At 37.0% G+C, this 22,319-nt stretch overlaps 1 protein-coding gene across 1 annotated transcript in view; it reads left to right on the top strand.

Annotated features, from left to right (window-relative positions):
- LOC150074906 (CBP80/20-dependent translation initiation factor-like) overlaps positions 1–14,842 on the top strand; it is a 68,853-nt gene extending 54,011 nt beyond the window's left edge. The window contains exon 5 of the mRNA XM_090389351.1: positions 14,621–14,842. Within this exon, the coding sequence (XP_090245477.1) occupies positions 14,621–14,824 (204 nt within the window). The 3' untranslated portion in view covers positions 14,825–14,842. The remainder of the gene's footprint in view (positions 1–14,620) is intronic.
- Positions 14,843–22,319: the final 7,477 nt, after the last annotated feature.

The following is a 22,319-nucleotide window of genomic DNA, read 5'->3' on the forward strand; positions in this document are numbered from 1 at the left end:
GTATAAATTCATGTCACATTACAATTAAATTTAATGTAAATTAGACTTACATGTGCTTACTGACATTGCACAAAAACAAATGTTTACAATAAAGTCACTGTCTTGTTCCTACACAGTCTTAAATTATATGTTAAATGATACTCTGAGTGAAAGGTCCTCTCCCAGGTAACCTGCACTGCATTGGCCTAGGAACATTAGGCAAGGGTCTAAGGCTAGCTCTGGTTCTGAGGTTAGTTTTGAAATTCCCCATATTTGAAATATATGGGGAATGATGTCTCAACCCTGGCCAGGATCTAGCTATTCCACTGCTTGATGGTTATTGAACAAAATACTAAAAATAGCTAGCTGTCACTTTTATAATTTTATAAATATTGTAATGTGATGCTTTCTAAAATTAAAAAAAAAATTTTTTTTATTTATTAAAACTATTGTACATATAAATGTTCTTGTATTTGTTACTAACTGTATATTCTTTAATTTTTAGTTATAGTCAGCAACATGCAAATTTGAGATTAAGTATTCAGTCCCAGGAGTGGCCTACTTAATTTGTGATGCGATCTGCTTTTTTACTTCAAAATGTGCTGCGATCTACCATCTCAAAAATTACATTGCACAAATCGAGGGATGACTGTATATTTAAAATTTGTTGTGATCGACTGAAATTAAATCCACAATCGACTAGTAGATCGCAATCGACTTGTTGGCCACCCCTACTTTAAGCCATTTTTGTGTGCTACTGCAAAGACCAAAATTAATTAATTTTGGTCTTTGTACTTGGCAAGAGATGTTGGCCAAAAATAATGGAGTTTATATTATTAATGTTGTTGTAAAAAGATTTTGAAATATCTAGTTTTTGTCCTTGTTTTTCAAACATGGGATTAACAATTTTAAAAGAAATCATTCATCACATACTTTTGAAGTTGAGGTTTCAAATAAGTATTTTTTGTTCTCACATGTTTTTAAATGTAGATTTGGAGTTAGTATGGAATGCTTTTTTTTTTATCCAAAACACTGACAGATATATGTACAGCTTAGTCACAAATATAATTTAATATTTTGATTTGTGTGCAGAACCAGGATATGCTGCTGAATATTGCTTCATGCCTGCTAACGTATCTAGGTTTTCCCAGAAATTGTGGAGGTTTTTTAAAGTTTACTTTTCTTATGAATTTCACTCAAGTTTGTTGTGGAGCTGCTGAAATAATAGAAGCTGAAACTCACCATTTGATGTCTGTGGCTCTGTGCATGTCAGAACAGCATATACTGAGCACAGATTTGGTTTTAGTAACGTTGTCTCCATGTTTTCTGTGCTTCATTTATGCCCTTATTACTCGTCTAGTTTTTTAAAATGTTTTATTTTTCTGTGAGCACAAAGCCCTCTTAACTGATGTCTGCTTAAACAACTTGCCAGATTACACAACCTCCCCCCCCCCATCCAAAATGCTTTTGTTACTGAATTTTCTGACTGGTTTCAACCTAGGATTGAAAACCATGGGATTGAGTCATTGGATTGGAAAGGGCATAAATATTTTTTGGGCTTTCTTACTATGACTGAACTAATCAGCCTCCATTGAAGGTTGCTTGACAAAAATCTGGTTTTTCTTCTGTCAATTTAAAAGTTCTAAAGAAGGATGGCTTTCCCTCCAAGTAGATTAAAATCCGAATTCACATATACACATTCAGGAAGCAGCGAATGTGTTAAAATATAACTGTTATGCACACTGCAGTGCCATAGGACACTGGTCCAGAATGTTTATGGCTAGTGCAGGATATGGTTCTTATGTATGCTTCATAAGATGTCAGTTGTGTGTTTGTTCCAAATGATGTTTGCACAATAAAATTAATTGTTATTGCAATTATCCTACATAACTTAAACAAAAATTATGCAAATTAATGAAATATGAGTGTGAAAATAGTTTTTTATATGAAAACTAAACTGGATGCTCTAACTTTGAAAGACTTGATAAAGGAAAGTAAAAAAAATAACATTGTTCAATTAGGTGGGTTGTTTTAAGTTCTTGCTCTGCCTTAAAGAAACAAATTAGTGATAGTATATAATGCATTATGGATGCAGTTTATGCAAAAATGATATCAGGGGACCCATAAAATCAGCATCAGAAAATGCTTTGGCTTTAAACCAAAAGAATAATTGTGCAGAAAGTTTTAAGAGTAACAGATGGCATGAATGTTAGAAAAATGTGGTATTGAGTATTAGAGGGAAGAGATCCACTGATCAGACCTGTTGCTCAAAAATTTTATGGAACATTTTTAGGTCATTTATCAACAGAGAAATTGATTAGAGAACAGGTAAAAATGAGCTAAAAAAAACAGGTAAAAATTAAAAATGAGCTAAGAAAAACAATAGCAAATGATTGTAGGGCTACTATATAATGCAGTGGAAACCACTTTTCCACACTGTTTCAATATTGTTTTTCATTTAAGATGTCCCCATATAATTCCCTAGAATTGATCAACTGTTTTATCATATTTGTTAGTGTGTGGTTGTGAAAAAGTGGTTTCCACTGCATTATATAGTTTTCTGGCACTGGAAGATTGTGGAGGATAACAATTCAAATGAATGGGGGAGGATGTTAAATAACTTTAAGGTAGTAGTTTCAGTAAGTTTTGCTTAGTAGCAAACACTAAAAGAATACTTAGTCCGAACTGTGCTCACTCCATAGTTTCTAACCAATTCTTGGTTAGAACAACTAAACTATGCTGCCATAATAGGGCTATTAGAAATCTGATGGTCACCCAGCAATAGAGAGAGATAAGTTTTGATGGAATGTATTTAGGAAGGATAGATGTAGAGGGGGAGGAATCCATGCTATTTGTCAAAAATAGCCTGTCTGTAATAAATGCATTCCCATATCCAAAATTAATGTATGCCGGCACTAAGTGTGTGTGTGTGTGTGTTCAGGTAATAGGAAGTCAAGGGATAATAAAATGATGAATGCCTCTATATGCAAATGGAAGAGCAAACAAACACCTTGTTACAGAAAATTTCAGTCTGTTCTTGATTGATTAGATAGTTGCAAGGGAAACTCCATGGAGGACAAAATTATTAAATCAGCAAGATGATTATTCCGTAAGCTTCAGTATATGGAAATATTTAAGTAACTATGATTAGTGCAAAACACCAATTTGTATGTTGCCCTAAAATAAAGCAAATGAAGTTTGCATAAAAACTACAGCAAACTAGTGTACTAACCACATTTTAGTTAAATATTTCCTTAGCTTACAGGATACTACCAACCCATCAATGAGGAGACAAGTCTTTGTCACCAAGGTAGTGTCACTCAACTGAGAATAAAAAGCAGTGTACTTCACTTCTGGGGAGATGCAGCTTATTTGAAAGGAATAATTAACGTATTGTGAAGGGATTTACAATTTGAGATACAAAACAATGGCTTTTTCTGCAAACTGTGTATTATTTTGACTATGTACAAACTGCTGCTTTGCACTAACCATATGTTAATCAAGTAGATGACTTGTATCTATATCTGCATGTAGGAAAGTACTAGAGAATTGCAAGAATATTCTGAACTTTAATGTAATTTGAGATTCAGATAGTGCACAAGTGATTATGAAATGATAATGTGTATGAAGACAAGTGATATCTCAGTTGTTGAGATAAGGAGATTATGATAGTTTAAGATTCTATGTGACCTCTTATCAGTTGGGAAGATAGTGTAGAAGGGCAGACCAGGAAATTATGGAATTACTTTAAAGATCCCACTATAGAGCCATGAATGCATATATTGCCATTAAGAAAATATAGCACAAGGAAAAACTTGCAATTAAATAAGTAATGGATTCACCTTTTTGGTAATACTATTTATATTAAAACATTAAAAATTTAGGTTGACTTAGGAATAATTATGCTTTATAATGCATAAACCCAAGACAACTGCATAAAATAAGTATCTAGAAATGTAATAGTAGAGGCTTGTGATGCAAGAAACCAGTTTATGTAGCATCAGGCAAAAAAATTCCACACATTCATTCCCTATGAAAGCTTGTCCAGTTACTCCTTTAATTTATTTAAGCTATCAACTTTGACAGATGGAATTTTGTTCTAGCAATCAACTACCCACTGGCTAAAGGCAAATTTCCCACATCTATTCTACAGCTGTCTTTCCTCAACTTGAATTTATGTCCTCTCATGTTCTTAATCTGAGCAAGAGGAAGAATCCAATCAGAATTGAGCCTATGGAACCCATTAATGGCCTTATACACCTCAATCAGATCACTTCACAGGTGCCTAGTCTTGAGATGCTGCAATTTGTGGAACTTAAGACTTTCTAGGTAAGAGGACCCATTCGTTCCCCTCGCCAATCTTGCTCAAGCAACTCTACATCCTTCCTAAAATGAGACCTCTGGACCTGTACACAGTACTCAAGGTGTGGCCTGAATTTTGCTGATTATACAGGAATTTTGCTGATAATCAGCAAAATTTCTGTATATTATTGACTAAACTCCATGACCTACTCTGGCAGCCTGTCTGCACTGCTCAGAAAACTTATCTGACTGCACAATTACTCCCAGGGCTTTTTTTTTTTTTTTCTACCAGCATAAGTCTAGCACCACACAATTGGTATGTTTCTCTGGGGGTTACTTCTACTCATATGCAGTACTTTGCATTTGTCAATGTTAAACTTCAGTTGCCACTTCTCAGCCCATTTGCCCAACTTTTCTAGATCCAGTTGCAGTAGCACACTGCCATTACTGTCATTTAACAACTTTGTATCGTCCACATACGTGGACATTTAAGCCTGTGATATACCTTCATCAATATCTTTTAAATATATAAAACAACAGTGGGCCCAACACCAAACCCTTGGGGACTCCACAAAGAGCAGTGTCCATTGATTACCACTCTGTCTACACTCATACATCTTTTTATCCATTGTAGCAACTTGTCCTTAATACTATACTGCTCCAATTTGTACAGTAGTCTTTCATGCCCAACAGTATTAAAAACTTTCGTGACATCCAATTCCTTTGTAACCACATTTGCCCAACTTTACTGTAGTCTCATCTTGATGATGCTGCAGTGCTTCTTTAACCAATGACTCCATTATTTTCCCCGGAACAGAAATTAAAACTAACAGGTCTGTAATTACTTGTCGCCCTTCGATCACCATTTGTGATTGGGGATACATTTGTGCATCTCCAGTCTGTAATGTATATTTCTGTTAGTCAAGTATGTGCGTGTAGTACATTACATTTGATGTGCATTAACAAATAGTAATAATTCATTTATAACACTCGTTTCTGCACATTAGCTGTACTGTCCATTCATTGCTCCAGTGAGCATACGGCAACAAACATAAATCCAATATCAAGTGATTTGGCTACAATATAGAATAGATGAATAACCTCTATATGGAAAAAGAAATAATTGCTAAATAATTTCATTTAAAGTTGGGAAGGCTGAAAAAAATCTTTCTAAAAGAGCCTAATATAAAATTCATCCGATGGGGGGAGAGTTAAGTTATTACATGTGGACAAGTATTCAAAGTATTTTATTATTTTCTGCGGGCTCCAGGGTTTCCTCTATCCGCTGCCAAAGAGTAGCTGTACTTTATTTACAACTTGTGGTTTTGCAAAACATCTTGATCCACCAACTTCACAGGAATGATTGCAACCAATAAATCTCCTTGCCTGAGACTAATGTAGTATAGCTGCACATTTGACTATATATCTATAACACTTGGGGGCGCCTCCGTAGCCAGGTGGGAAGGAGCAGCAGTGCATAGCACACGCTTCTTGATTAGACTGGTGTTCGAGCCTGTCACCACCAAATACGGAGGATGCAGAAAGGTCAGGGAATGACCACCACATATCCTGGAGCAATATGGCCTTAGTTGCTAATGCTCCAAACATCTAACACTTGGAACTCAGTTATTACAATATGTTGAAGGCACCAATTTCTACATTAACCTTCAACTTTTACAGATAGTTAAAACCTGCCAGTTTGGTTACAATGTCAGACATATTGCACTGTTGCACATGGAAGACTGCTGCACAAATTGGAGCAGTGTGGCATTGGAGGCAAATTGCTGCTATGGATAAGGGGATGGTTGAGTGGCAGAAGACAGAGTGGTAATCAATGGATACTGCTCAATGTGGACTAATGTTATTAGTGGAGTTCCTCAGGGTTCAGTGTTGGGTCCGTTGTTGTTTTTGGTGTTTATGAATGATATTGATGACGGGATATCAAGTTTAATGTCCAAGTTTGCAGATGATACAAAGGTTGGCAGGGTTGTTAAGGACACCACTGACGCTATGCTGCTGCAACAGGATCTGGAAAGGTTGAACAGATGGGCTGAGAGGTGGCAAATGAAGTTTAACATTGACAAATGTAAAGTACTACATATGGGAAACAGTAACCCCAGAGCAACATATCAACTCTGCGGTACTACACTGACAGTGGTGGAGAATGAAAAGGACCTGGGGGTAATTGTGCAGGCAGATATGAAGTTCTCTGATCAGTGCAGACGAGCTGCAAGAGTAGCTCATGGTGTCTTGTCAATGATATACAGGAATTTTTCTAGCAGGGATAAGGAGGTGATTATTCCCTTGTATAAGGCAATGGTTAGGCCACATCTTGAGTACTGTGTACAGGTCTGGAGGCCTCATTTCAAGGATGTAGAGCTGCTGGAACAGGTACAGAGAAGGGCAACAAGATTAGTGAATGGAACAAAGGGTTGCTCTTACGAAGAAAGGCTTAAATTTTGCAAATTACAGAGTCTGGAGACTAGGCACCGGCGAGGTGATCTAATAGAGGTGTATAAGGCTTTGAATGGTTTGAGCATGCTCAATGCCAATGGGATTCTTCATCTTGCTCAGAATAATCAGCTCAGAGGGCATAAATTCAAATTGAGGAAGGACGGATGTCGGATAGATGTGTGGAAATTTGCCTTTGGCCAGCGGGTGGTTGGTTGGTGGAACAGACTTCCATCACTTGTTGTTGAAGTTGATAGCCTAAACAAATTTAAGGCTCAACTGGACAGGTATTTTGAGCGAACGGAGGGGTGAAATGGGAGTGGTGTGTTTTTTTTTGGCTGATGCTGAATAAGCTTGCTTTCTTGCATCATATGCTAATATCTTACAATTTATAGAATTCAAGATTTACAATTTATGCATCTTATTAGAGGCCAAAGTTTCAGGACACTGCCCACCCAACAGTGAACCTGGCACATCAACTTATATATATTAAATGCTAATATTGCTGTCTGGCAATAAATACAAATAAATTTCCTCATCAGAGGTCCTGTGACAAGATTAATACCAAGGCAATTATATACAGTGGTAGTACACTAATAACATAATTATTCTCAGTTGGCAAGTCCTTTCCTTCTGTGGAAAGCCTTGTTAGCCAGTGCCTGATAATTTTCTTTACATTGTAAAAACTTGAAGTTATTTACATTTATAAACTTCCGTCAATGTCTGAAGTTCAAATCGAATATCTACGTAATATTGACATTCAAAGATTACATGTTGGACTGTCTCTCTGAGCCACATATACATAGAGGAGATGCAGCCAAACCCAGAGTAAATAACTTTGAGTTTAGGCTGCCATGCCTGGATAGAAGGAAAGTTAGGCAAAGACTTGGGTTAAACCAGGGCCAATGTTGTCAAATTGAGGTAGAACAAGTAATATAAAAAAATTTTTTTAAAGTCAATTCCTACTTAGGTCAACAAATTTTATTTTAGTTACTTTTTATTAAATAATTACAATTAATATAAATGTATATACATATGACAGAATCACAATATTAAGTGGCAAAATAGAAAGCGAATGTCCTTGCAATTTTCCTTTCTATATATGGTGTTGGACTTATTTTTATTCACATGTTTCATTTTCCATTTTGTTCCCTCCTTGACTCAGACTAGAACCCAGAATGAAATAATCTGAAAAATTTTTTTCCAGCGATCTACACGCTTCACCACTGACGGTATTTATTCCTAAATTTATATCCTGCTAAATATCTTATATAAGAGAAATTTTTCTCCCATATAAAATTCATTAATTAAATTTAATTAATGAATTAATATTTGAAAAAACTGTATTAACATCAAGTGTCATCCACTACAAGTTTAAAAAAATTTATTTGAACTTGAGTGGATGAATAAAAAGTGTTTTATTAACGATTGAAAATTTGAACAAGATATATATAGGGAGAGTGTGAACTAATAGTAGGAATTGAAAAAGGGTAGTAATTCTTCCAGTGTTGGCATTAGTCCATTCATTTTGCCATTCATGGAAGAACTGGTTTCTTAATCTAGTGTTGTCTTCTTTCACTGGCATATCCAGGTTAACAGAAAACTGGTTGAACTGTGCTGCAATAACCTTCCTTCTACAATACTGAAAGTAATTGTACAGTACTTTGTATTTAATTGGCAGTTTGCCGTTGATTACCTGTAGTGCTGACGTTGAAATCGTGCGACAAGCTCTTGAAGTTACAATCAGGAAGAAGTGCTGGGCTTGAGTAAAGATTTTTTTTTCCCACCATGACTGCATATACTGTGGCACCGAGTGCCAGCGGCATAGCAGACAATAGGAATAGCTGTACATTTGTAGTACAGCTCGAGAGGGGAGGGTTTCAGAACCAAGAACCTTTTGATTATTTTGCCTGTCAAAGTCTTGATTTTGCTTAGTACATATTTAGCATGCATAATGAATTTAAGTTTGTTATCTAACATAATTCCTAGGTATTTGTACAATTAACTAATTTTATTGATTGTTCTTTAATCTTACTACTTGGAGGTCTATTTGGGTCTAATTTTCCTTTGAGAAGAATTTTTCTTTTGGGAACAGAAATAGGTAATTTGTGTCTAGGTCTGATAGGACTTCATTAGCACGGATTTCAAGTTGTAGTCTGGAGTTTCCAGAAACAAGGATAATTAAATTGTCTGCGTAAGCAATCTTAGTAGTGCAATTATGTTCAGTAGCCAGCCACTCATCAAGGACCACGTTTCAGCATACTGGTCAGAGAACTGATCCCCGAGGGCAACCGCGAGTCACAGGTCTTGCAACAGAGCAGGATCCACTGGAGACCACAAGTGATTGATTCTGGAAATAATCAGTGATGAGACTATAAATAAGCATGGAGACCCCATCCTCTTGGAACCTCTCCAGGACACTTCACCACCAAACAGTGTCAAAGGCCCCTTTGAAAACCACAAGGAGGCAGAGGACATACTTTTCATTCAAGGCTGAAACATTATTAATAACTAGGTTAATGGCATCCACTGTAGACATCCCAGCAGTGAAGCCAACCTGATATCTGTAGTTTAGATTTCTTTCTTTATAGTACTTTTGGAATCTCATTACAATCAGCTTCTCTAGTATTTTTCCAAAGATCGGAAGTAAAGAAATTGGGCGGTGGATTTGCTGTTTTGTTGGGATTCTTAATGAGTAATTTAAAATTCTCCTTTTTCCAAGGAGAGGGGAAGGATCCATATTGTAGGCAGGCATTAAAGAGGTTCTTCATCAGTTGGGGACAGGTGCTCCACATTCTTTTAACAATGGTAACTTCTAATATAACTTCTACCTTCCAAGCATGCACATGCTGCATGGTCAGAACAGAGACCATTTACCCTTGTGATCATGATCTGCTTGTCTGCTATAACAAGAGCTGCCTACACTCTTGCCACAGCATTTGCACCCTTTCCTGTAACAGATGGACAAAGAATAATTATTGCTCAATTTCTGTTGGTCTCATTTTAATTAAATTTGGGATAGGTCAGCAAATCCTTCAAAAGAGCCACATAAAATTTAAGAAAATCAGTCCAGGGCATTTGCCATCTTGCAAAGTTGCAACAGCAAGACTTACCTCGTCCCTATCATAATCAATTCAACCAAAATTGTTTCCATAGTCTCGGCCCATGTGAGACTTTCGGAGTTATCAGATCTAAGTGCAGAGGAGATTTCCCTCGGATGAATTTTGTCAAGAGTCAGCTTGTAGATTAAGCCACAGGGTTCCCAGTCCATAGTTTAACTATGGACCGGGGTGTTTTCCTTTGTAAATATTGTTGAAATATGTCCTCGCATTTTTGTATATTTCATTCAATTGGTTTATCTCATCTTCAGGTCTCCTAGCTCTCTGAACATCTCATCTTGTGCTGTTTGTATGATTCCTTAGAGTAGAAAGGTTCTGGGACTACCATGGAACAGAATTTTGTCTTCTCTGTTTCTTCTTAATCGTCTCGTTGCATATTTTGGTGATGATTGCCATAAATTCTTTTAGATGTTGGTCCATAGTAAATTCCGTAAAATTTGTCAGTTTTTCATCCGTGAATTTTTCCTTAAGTAGTTTTTCAAAAGGATTCCAATTGATTAGTCAAGTTTTGTATCTGGGGAAGTCATGAGTGACTCTCAAAGCTGCTGTGTTTTCATTGGATATTATATCAAAGGTTATTACATTGTGGTCATTTACTGACCAAGAGTGAACAGTCCTGTTTTCTATGCATCTCCTGACTGTTGCATTTGACAAAGTGACATCTATGTAAGACTGACTAGAAGGGATGAGTGAGTGGGCAGATGCCTAGAGGAGTTCCAGACAATCAATCCATTAGTTATTATGAATTCTTCCAGTAGTTCACCTTTATTATTCTTTATGGGGCTCTTCCACATGGTGGAAGAAGGATTTGCATTAGTCATAATAACTATCTTTTTGCCTGATAACCTATTTAAAGCTGTCTCAAGGAAGTTTAGATAATGCTCAATTTGTTGAGCATGCTGTGAGTATTGCATGTAGATTGAGATTAAGAATGTTTGTCCAAAACTACCTTCCAAGCATGCACATGCTACATGGTCAGAACAAAGACCATTTACCCTTGTGATCCTGATCTGCTTGTCCACTATAACAAGAGCTGCCTACACTCTTGCCACAGCATTTGCACCCTTTCCTGTAACAGATGGACAAAGAATATTGCTCAATTTCTGTTGGTGTCATTTTAATTAAACTTGGGATAGGTCAACAAATCCTTCAGAAGAGCCACATAAAATTTAAGAAAATCATCCACTGGTTTGCCATGTCTGTCTGGATGGACAGACATGGCAAAGACAATAGGTGCTTTAATGTGTATATATGCTAACATACCTGAAAATGAATGCAGAGGTGCCTACAATTTTCAGATTTCAATGTCTGCATTGAAATATAACCCCCACAACCTTTATTACTTGGAATTGTACTACTCTGTTCTGTTTTGATACAAAGGTATGTGTAAATGAAATTGACTTTCTTCTCATATAATCATAATTTCATGATGTAGATGTATCAACCAATTTACATATAGGGAATAAGTAAGAGATAAGAATTGTTTCATTGAAATTGAGTTATGGTTTCTAGATTTTGATGGGAAAAGCAGGTGGTGTGAAGCTAACAATATCAAGTACTTATTTACTATTCATCTAGTGATACCTTTACTCATTTTAATAGTAAGAAAATACATTCAACAGTCAAATCTCAGCTCTATAACAAAATTTAAAAACTGATAAGTAGATAATGAGTACAACACAATTACAATTTACTACAGAGTGTTGAGTGAAAACTAGTTTCACTTTGCAGTGATTGTCATCAGCTGAAAATGCCTCTTGATAGCATATAAAGATGAGAGAAATGATTGTTAGTATGTGTGCCAAAATATGTCACTGTGGTAAGTGAACCTGTTTGGAATAAATGAAGAGTGCAGAAGTGAAACTAAAAGTGTCTCCTCTATAAGGAAGCTTTACAGTTTGATTTTGTTACTTTTAACATCTATAGAGCTGGCTAGGTAATACAGTTGAGAATTGTTTCCATGGCAATATTTAGGTTTGAATCATTAAGAGCCTCTTCAGTGAGGGCTGTAGTTAACCAAATTCAGTCTGTAAAAGTGTGGACCCACACTTTTACAGACTGAATACACTGGTATAATATGGCTTATGCTGTTGATGCATTATAAAACTACTAAAAATAGCAATTTTTTTTATGCTAATTACAAAGGTGACTCCTTTTTATTATGCAAGGCTTTTAAGAAATTTTCTATTTGTATTGGCAGGAAGTATTTATTTAATTTTAAAATGTTCCAAGTTTACAGCATATGTTTGCATTTAGGTCATGCAGAATGCTAAATTCTTGCACTATCAAGCATACTACTGCTTCAAGTTTATATCAGATACTTGCAAATGGCATGTTAAGAATTGTCATCTTTATACAATGTCACTGTAGCTGAGTGGTCAGGCATGCTAGTGTATAAATACACTTGCCTTGAGTGACCGGGGCTGCTAAATACAGTACAGTTTCTTGTATTCTCTCTATCTTGTGAACTCCTGACTGTTGTCGTAAACAGAAAATTTATTATTATTATTATAGTTAAGTGCCTTTTAATTTTCAAATTTCCAGTTTCAGTAGATATCATATATACAGAGAATAAGGAAGGAATAATTTGAAATGTGTTACGTGTGATGAATGTTATCCAAGGTATGTAACTCCAAAAGTATAAATGGAGACAAATCAACTTTGGATATTCCATTATAGTTGTTATGCATGATATTTAGAGAGAAAGGAAAAGATATGCTTTTCACAATTGAGAGAAGAAATGATTGTTAGTATGTGTGCCAAAATATGTCACTGTGGTAAGTGAACCTGTTTGGAATACCATTTTGGACCCTCTCCCCTTTTAAACTAAGATGAATCAGTGTTTTCTTCTCTAAAGTAAGAAAACTCAATACCAGTCTGTCTCAACAAAAAAAGGGCTGTCAATAGGTCACTGTGGAAATATGCCAATTCCTAAAAACATTTGAGTGCAACTACACCATCTCATGAAGATGAATCAGTGAAATTGTCAGATAACAGTGTAAAGTGTACCATCTAAGTGACAAACAGAATCACTTGATAGCCTAAACAGAATGAGTAATCTGGCTTCACAATTGAAATTTTTGAAGAATCAAGCACAGTTATTTTGATCCAGGTTACAAGTATGCTGGGTGCCTCCGTAGCCAGGTGGGAAGGAGCAACAGTGCGCAGCACACGCTTCTTGATTAGACTGGGGTTCGAGCCTGTCACCACCAAATACGGAGGATGCGGAAAGGTCAGGGAATGACCACCGCATATTCCCGGAGCAATATGGCCCTAGTTGTTAATGCTCCTAAAAACCAAACAACAAACAAGTATGCTGTAACTGCAAAGGGTGAGGCATATATTTTTCATTGTGGGGATCAGAATTTATTTCAGTTTTTTTTTTCAATGACAAGCATTGAAAAAGATACATACATAACAGGAAATACAAGATACAGTTGGTCAATATGTGATGATCTTAAAGTGATTGTCTTTTACTCTGTTAAAATTCTGTGCAAATAGAACAGTGGACAAAGAGTTCCCAATATAATGCCAAGAACATGCTATCCAAGATGTACCTTTCTGGAGAAAATGTTGAATATCTTCCATTAGCTGTTACTGAAAAGCTTTCATTTTCTCTCTCTGCCCCCTTCTGCATCAAATTAGGTTTGATGAAAAATTTTGTCGGCATGATAGACAAAGGAAGTTATGGTTTATAGTAACTGAAACAACAATTTCATGGAGTTTTGTAGAAGAGAATTTTTTTTTTTTTTAAACAAATTCAAAATGAAATTTTAGATTGTCATTAAAACATTGTCTATCCACCTGAAGAACTTTGTTTATTGCAGGCAAGGGTTACCTAAGTATGCATAACTTCAGCCTTTTCTAGATTGCAGATCACTTTTAATATAAGGTTAAAAATCCACTTAACTACTTCCTGTTAAAGCTTGATAATGATAAACTTGGAGCCATGATAGTTAATTATTGCTGGATATTAATGAAGGAACCTCTATATAACAAGCTAAAATCAATGACAAACATTTTTAAATCAAAAATCATTTTTCGGAATTCATCTGAATTTCTTAAAACTAGGTTTAAAGATTGTTGAAAGTGGACATGGGATATTCTAGATACCTAAATTAAAGTAATTGACAACTCCAGGTAAGGTTTGAGTTTAAATTTTGATATTTGTTGGGTACTGAGTGAATGAAGTAGGCTCCATACTCAACCACTCTGACAATGATGACATTTCTAACTGAACTCTGGAGTTCGTTATCAAGTCTTGCTAATTAACATCTGTTATGTCTTGTGAAGCTAGTGGTTACATTGGTGTCCATTAGTCTGACCTAGGACACCGAAGTAACCACTATTTTCAAAATGAATGGCGCATGCTTTTTTCAAAATTTGGTAACAACTTCAAGGTTGAGCATAGAACTTATTTCATTTACTCATTAAGTGTAATGGAAACTTGGTGTCCAGTAAATTTCACAACTAAACTCACTACTTTCAGTTAATTTGTAATTTTGTTTTAGTGATCTATTTAAATAATTTTATAATGTAATTAATTTTTAAAAAATCTTTCTTGAAAACTTCATGATTTAAAAAAAAAAATTGAGGACATTCATTTTGGCACCTCAAAGAGAAAAAATCTTTTAGATGGGGGGAATGGTAAGTTGTCCAGTAATGTAAGAACTTTTGTTCCCTAAAATTAAAGTTTATTTTTACTGCATAATAATCCATATTTTATGAAATAGGATAACTATTTACTTTAATTATAATTCTATTTATAGTTATCACTCCATGGAAGAGAACTGGAAATCTGTGAGCCAGGTTGTTTGCAAGACACAATTCTTAAGTTGAGAAAAAAGATAATTGACTCTTCCTGTAATACAGAACTGCAGAGTATATTGTTAAGGACACTAGAATTGGTTGTTATGGACTGGAAGCCACTCCCATCTTATGTAGATGATTTTTACAATAATTATTCAAAATAAAATACATTGTAAATTCCATTTGTCCAATATTTTGATTAATATTTAACAGTTTAAATAAATTCAAGGAAGAACTAGACAAACTGTTTGGAGGGAATGGATAGGCAAAATGGGAAGTAGGTTTTTTTTGGCTGATGCTGTATAACCCTTGCTTTCTTGCATCATATGCCACTACTAATGCTAATTTGATTAAAAGCAAACCAAAAGTTTGCAATAGGTGAAGCAAATTTTTAAGATATTGAATCTTTTATACAAATTTATCACATATTGCCTCAATATTGTGCTACAAATAAAATACACTCCCTTTCTGAGATGCATTCTTTCATATTTTAATTTAGAACAAGAGAATAAATTATAATTTTTATGAAATTAAGATAATGTACATTATTTTATGAGTGGATGTTCAGAAACATCAGAAGAAAAATTATGTTCTAGCAGGTTTAAAGTTTGATTGAAGTTTCCATCAATTGTAAGAAGGGCTTACTCCTGGTATTTCCATTTTTCAACTGGTGATCTTTAAGTGCTTGCTCGTCCATCTGAGCACAAATTTCACAATTTATTGTTCAAGTTCTCTATCACCTGCATATTTACTGTTACCATCAGAATACTGTTTGTGTTCATTCTTTTGTAGGTTTATATTACTAGACAGCACACTCTTGGTGGGAAAAATTTTATCAGAATACTAAGGAAGAGGAGGAACAAATGAAAAATTAGCTATTTGATTACCTCCTTAGTTATTTGATTAGAGCTTTTTGTATTTGAGGTAGAGGTGTCCACAAAAAATATTAAACTATACATGAATCTACAGTGGTGGAAAAAAAAAACTGCATCATTTGTGAATTTTGCAAATGTGTTTTGTGCTGCATTGTGGATTGCAGAAATTTTTGAAATGCATTTGTTAGATGGGATATATCTGTGAATGAAATCCAATAAAGAATCCACCTGATATACCTAATTGCCATAAATATCTTCCCAAAGGGTAAAATACGTAATTAGTGGAAATGTGAGAAATCATGCAATTGGCAATAATAACCAAACATACATTTTATTGCATTTACGTGTACAAACTGAAATGACAAGTTAATGTAATAGTATTATGTATTGTAAATCAGCAAAATAAGTCCTCAATATTTTGTTTGTCCTCCTCAAGCTGCAATTATAGGCTTATAGTTAATCAACTTCTGGATACAGTTGTCCAATTTTGTGATACCACACCCTTACAATGCTCTCCTACAGCTGAATCTTACTTGTTGGCTTCTTCTGAGCAATTTTAGACATTATGTACTGGGAATTTTCAATAGGGTTCAAACTAAACTGTTGCTGGACCAGTCCAACACTAATGCCAGCATTTCTGAGGTATGCCTTTACCTTAAGGGAGAAAAATGAGAACACATTGGTGTAAGTATATTTTAAGCCTTGAGACAAGAAGACAAACTCATTAAATCTAAATAGCATAAAACTTACCAGTTTTGCTGTGTGGCAAGGTGCTGAGTCCTATTGAAAAATGCAGTCTTGGATGTCTGTGTGGTGATCTCTGCATTCACCCCACCCCTTTGCTTGTTATGCATCCCCACACCATCTGACCACTGGGGAACTTTACAGTCGGTGTTATGCACTCAGGATGGTATGACTCAGATTTTCATCTTCTGACATCTCTTCCCATCCAAGCCATGCAGGTCGAATTTCGATTCGTCAGAAAAGATGACCATGTCCCATTGCTTTTTTGTCCATGAAACATGCGTTTTAGCCCAAGAAAGTCACTTCCTCATTTGTTGGGTCAACAAAGGCTTCTTCTTGGGCCAATAGGCATGCAGACCACATTCCAAAAACAGTCTTTGGCTAGTTCGTGCACTTGTTTCAACACCAGAGGCAATTTCAAAGTGCAGTTTTAGATCAGGAGTACTAGCATGGCGATTACGAAGGCATAGTCACTCTTACAGCCTGATCCAGGTCTTCTCTTCACATCACGGGTTTCACGCTTTAATTTCAGCACCCAGGATTACTGGTGGCAGCCTATTTTATCACTGATAGCACGTGTAGAAAGCTCTTCCTGGGACAGAGCAACAGTTGCATTTTTTTCCTTGGTGTCAACTTGAACATATATGGGCTTACACCTCTGCAAAACAGGATACTAATGAGTGTATATACACTTCCAGCGCAGTATTTATAGTTGGCGCACTATAGCCTTAGATGCTGATGCACCATAAAAATCCTAATAACCAACCAGTATGTATAGAAATGGTTGATGCAATAGAAGCATTATCTGACTCAATACCTTTTGCTTTGTGACAAGTAAAATGACTGTAGTGAAAACAATCTTAGCAATTTCACTACAATTGCTGCATTTTTAAAGATGATACAGTTTGTCTGCCACTATATTAATAAACTATCTTTTTTTAAATACAATGTGTACTTGATATGTAGTACACTGAAAGGTCAATTTATGGGATTCCTGGGCAATGCAATGCTGTCCCCCCCCTCATTAATGAATGAACCCACCACTTGGCAGGTACGCTGGATCACTTCATTCACGTAGATGGTAATTCAATGTCAGTATGAAAAAATGTCATGAGTTAACTGACTTTGAAAGAGGGATGATAGTGGTTGCCCGAAGCAAGGGTCACTATCGCGGAGGTGGTACAGAAATTGCCCTATCCTCGTTTGACAGTATCGGGAATACACCATTTATGGATTAAGATCTGATTGTGTGTATAGCGTTGGGGGAAAGGCACCTCCAGTGGTTTCCCACATCTGCGCCATATAAACTCTGTGGAGACAAACAGTATCACTGTGAAAGCCAGAAAAATGTTATGCATTGTAAATGAACTATTGTGCTGGGTTCTGTTGGGTGTCCTGGCTTTTGGCTGCAGGGGCCCCTGGTGGGACTCCACGTTGCCTGCACACACACCACTAGGAGGTAGCCAGACTGCCCATAATTCTCTGGCTAGACTCCAAGTTGCCTGAGCTTCCTGGGGGGAGCACAGGATGTACCAGAGAGGGTAAAGGAAAGGAGGTATAGATAGTGACGGAGGATGTAAGGGAAGGCATCCTCTGCAGGTTGGATGGGAATTCTCCCACCTAAACGAAATGTGGAAGAGCCCTCTAGAGGGTGGGAAGATGGTCATGTATCAAGAGAGAAGCAATTCAAGTGACCTGAGTGTAAAGTCCAGTAACTAGAAGTGGTCACAATCTAGGTGAAGATGTTCACAGTCGGGTTAAGACAGTCAAATCTGGACTAATCTGAGGTGGAGATGTTCAGTATGAGAAAAGGGTGTTGATCAATGTGCATTAGTTCCAGGACTTTGTACCAGTGATCTTCTGGTTGAAGAGATCGTGGGTGAAGGCAGAGAAAGCATGGTATTGGTCTTCATTATTCAGAAAATGTTCATTTCCTTGAGGCAAGGCATGTATTTTTGTTATGAGCAATGTCTGCAGGTCCTCGTAGAGCAGGCAAACATAGAATAGGTGATCCTAGTCTTTGTTTTCACCACAAAGACAGAGGGTCACCAACAATGTTCATAGAGACAAGTTTGTGATTTATGGATCCATGGCCTGTAATCAGGAAAGTGGCGTATAAACCTGGGCTGTACCATGCTGGAGCTTTAGGGTTGATCTGGCTATTTGAGGTAAGAATTTTTTAGAGATGGAACCTTTGGGGGTGGTATTCCATCTGTTTTGCCAGGTGTTAGGAAGGTAGACTGCAAGGTGCTTTATTTCTTCTTCTTTGATGGTGTTTGCTGAGTTTGTAGTGAAATCCAGGATGGTGGTAGGGAGTCCCTTTGTGAGCCGGTAGTGCACGCCTTTGCGAATTATCTGCAGGTCCAGAAGGAGAACTCCTGCCAAGACTTGGAGTGCTGTCTCGTCCTCAAACTGGAGGATGAGAGTCCTCCAGTTTGAGGACGAGTTTCCTGTGCGGACGTGCCTTTCTGCTGCTCTTGGAACAGAGTTTTTTTCTGATTTATTTTCTGCTTTATTAGTTTAAATTGACATATTAACTTATTTCTAGAGTAGCTTTATATTCCTATTTACGGTACTTAAAGTAACTTAGATAGAGATTTGTAGGTATTATTTAGTATCGGAAAGGGTATCAAATCCACGTGTTTACCATTCATAAACAGCCGCCATTGTTACGTGAAAATTAATCAGTAAAATCTATTAATCTTGTCGAACTTCATTGTCAATTAAATTGTACTTTTAACTATATATATATATAACGACTTAGAGTACAAACGTAACAAATAATTAATACATACTTGATACAGAAGTTATAAAGGGAACTCGTAGATAACACTCGATACTGAAAAATAAATATAGTGTTATAACTGTGTTAAGATACAAGTTTAAGGTTTTAATTTTGTTCTGAAATTGTAATTTTATTGATATTTAAATCGAAATCATGACTCTGACCAGAGCAGCAAAGCAAAAGGCTCAAGCTAATGGGAGTGCTGTGACTCAGGGGAGAACTGAGGGGGGGGGGGCAGTTGCCCTCTGAATCACAGCCTTTTAAGATGCACTGTTTGCTTGATGTTTGCGGAGCAATTGGGTACAGGACATGATACTGCCATGGGGATGTCTTTGTGTGCACGGTGCAAGGAAATTAGGCGACAACTCGACGTTATGGGCCTATATGAGACCTTGAAGGACAGGGTGGATGCCCTCGAAGGAAATAAATTGAGGGGCCCATCAAGCTCTCAGCTGCCCACATCAACGCCAGAGCTTGCACTTGGTCATCTTGCAACACAGAGGCAGCCCCCAAGGCAGAATGCGCTGGTCCCACAGGAACTAGTAGTTGTTGGTGACTCTATTGTCAGGGAAACAGGGAACATGCTTTGTAAAAAGGATAGGTGGAACAGGACCAGGGTATGTCTGCCAGGGGCAAAGGTTGATGACGTTGTAGAGCAGATATCATCTTTTAAGGGCACAAAAGGTGATATAGTTGTACACGTTGGCACTAATGATATTAAGAGTAGGAGACCAGCGGAATTACTTAACAAGTACAGGTCACTTTTGAAAAAAAGCCGTGAAGTAGGATTGAATTTGAAAGTGTCTGCAATTCTGCCCAGACACGATAGGAGGAAGTATATGATGAGAGCCTTGTCAATCAATTCGGCCCTGGAAAGATTGTGCAAGGCTCAAGGGGTAGAATTTTTTTCAGCCTGGAATGTACTTGTTAACAGGAGAGATTGCTTCTACAGGGATGGGATACACTTAAATAGAAAGGGTGCAAGAATATTTGCTGATGCTATCGAGGCAGTGTTAGGTGGGTCGGAAAACTGCTAGCTTGGGGGGAGACAGACTAATGGATTAACAGTAGCCACTGGCAGAGGTGAAAGAGATTCTTGCACTGCTTCTATTGGAATGAGTAGAAGCCTGAAAAACAAGATGCAGGATATTTCAGAGACTGCTGGAAGTCATTGCGGTACAAGTAAACACATGGGTTGTGTTAGGGTAGCTAAGAATAGAAACAGGTGCATGTATACTTGTGTGTACACCAATGCTAGGAGTTTAGTAAATAAATTTGATGAATTTGAGGTATTGCTCAAAACATCAAAGGCAGATATTGTTGGGATATCAGAGACGTGTTGTCACACAGATATAAGGAATGCAGAACTGGAATTTGGGGAGTACAATGTGGATGGACAGGAGGGGAGGAGGGGTTATGCTATTAGTTAAAAAAACACATAAAATCCAAGGAAGTGAAGCCAGTTGACATTGATGGACAGGGCAGTGTCGAGTCAGTTTGGTGTGACATAAGCATAGGTAAATCAAAATTGAGAGTAGGAGTGTGCTATAGGCCTAATGACTCTGATGAGTATAATAAGATACTGTACAGGGAAATAGAATGGGCCAGTAAATCAGAGTCTTATAATGGGGAAATTTTAATTTCCCAGATATTGACTGGAATTTGTGGGTTGGTCACTCACACACTAGCAAGGCTTTTGTGGATTTATTGGATGATTGTTTTCTACACCAGCATGTTCGGGAGGCAACTAGAGGGAGTAATACTCTTGATCTGATTATCAGTAGTGATTCTTCATGCATTAGGAATCTGCAGATAAAGGAACCACTGGGTGGCAGTGATCACAGTGTGCTGAAGTGGGATTTACTCAAGGAGGTAACTACCATCAGAGGTAAAGGGAAGGGTTTTTGCTTTCGTAAAGGCGACTATGATGGTCTGAGACAGTATTTAAATTCTATACAGTGGGACCAACTGATGATGTTACCAACAGCAAATTCAAAATGGGAAGCATTCAAGGAACTAATCTTGGAAGCTACCAGGCTTTACATACCAACCAAGAAATATTGTTCAAGGTTCAGGCCTAAATGGTTGTCAGATGAACTAATGAGACATATGGCAGAGAAAAAAAATGCATGGGATACATACAAATTAATGGGTGACATGGAAGCCTATGATAGATATAAGTTGGTCTGTAACCAAGTCACAAAGGAGATTAGGCAGGCAAAGGCAGATTATGAGAAATCCTTGGCAAAGGACGCAAAGAAAAACAGAAAAGAGTTCTTTACCTATTTAAACTCAAGAAGGAAAGGGATGAATCAGATTGGTCCACTGGATGTTGCTGGTTCAACAGTTGAGGATCCAGCTCAGGTGGCGAACAATCTAAACGAGTATTTTGCATCTACATTCACACATGAGGAGTTATTCAGGAAGGGGAATGTCGTAGGTGAAGTAAACATTGGCAGTGAGCTAGATTATTTTCTAATAACAGAGGAAAGTGGAGGAGAAATTGTTGAGGATAAACATAAAAAAGGCACCCAGGGTGCCTTTTTTATGTTTAATTGTTTATGTTCATGTTAAAAAAACTGGATGTTTATCCAGTTTTTTTATGTTTATCTACTGGATAAACTGGATAATCTATCCAGTTTACCCATTTTTTATGTTTATCTATCCAGTTATATTAAAGGAGGCAGCAAAGGAAGTAAGCAAACCCCTAGCCATAATTATGAGAGCTTCTTTGGACTCAGGGGAGGTACCCATGGACTGGAGATGTGCAAATGTAACCCCAATTCACGAAGGAGGATCAAAGGCTGACACAAGTAATTATAGACCTGTTAGTTTAACTTCAGTTCCAGGAAAATTAATGGAGGCACTGGTTAAAGAAGCACTGCAGGATCATCTGGACAAGAATTCAGTTATAGCTCAGACACAGCATGGTTTTGTTAAGGGCAGGTCTTGTCTGACCAATTTGATTGGATACTATGATGTAGTCACAAAAGAACTGGATGCAGGGAATAACTTTGATATATTATATATTTGGATCTTAGAAAGGCTTTTGATACTGTTGCGCATGGAAGACTGCTGCACAAATTGGAGAAGTGTGGCATTGGAGGCAAATTGCTGCTATGGATAAAGGGATGGTTGAGTGGCAGAAGACGAGTGGTAATCAATGGACACTGCTCAATGTGGACTAATGTTATTAGTGGAGTTCCTCAGGGTTCAGTGTTGGGTCCATTGTTGTTTTCTGTATTTATAAATGAT

This window comes from Mastigoproctus giganteus, unplaced genomic scaffold (genome assembly GCF_048544385.1).
Source record: "Mastigoproctus giganteus isolate SK-2022 unplaced genomic scaffold, ASM4854438v1 scaffold_15, whole genome shotgun sequence".
Lineage (NCBI taxonomy): Eukaryota > Metazoa > Arthropoda > Arachnida > Uropygi > Thelyphonidae > Mastigoproctus > Mastigoproctus giganteus.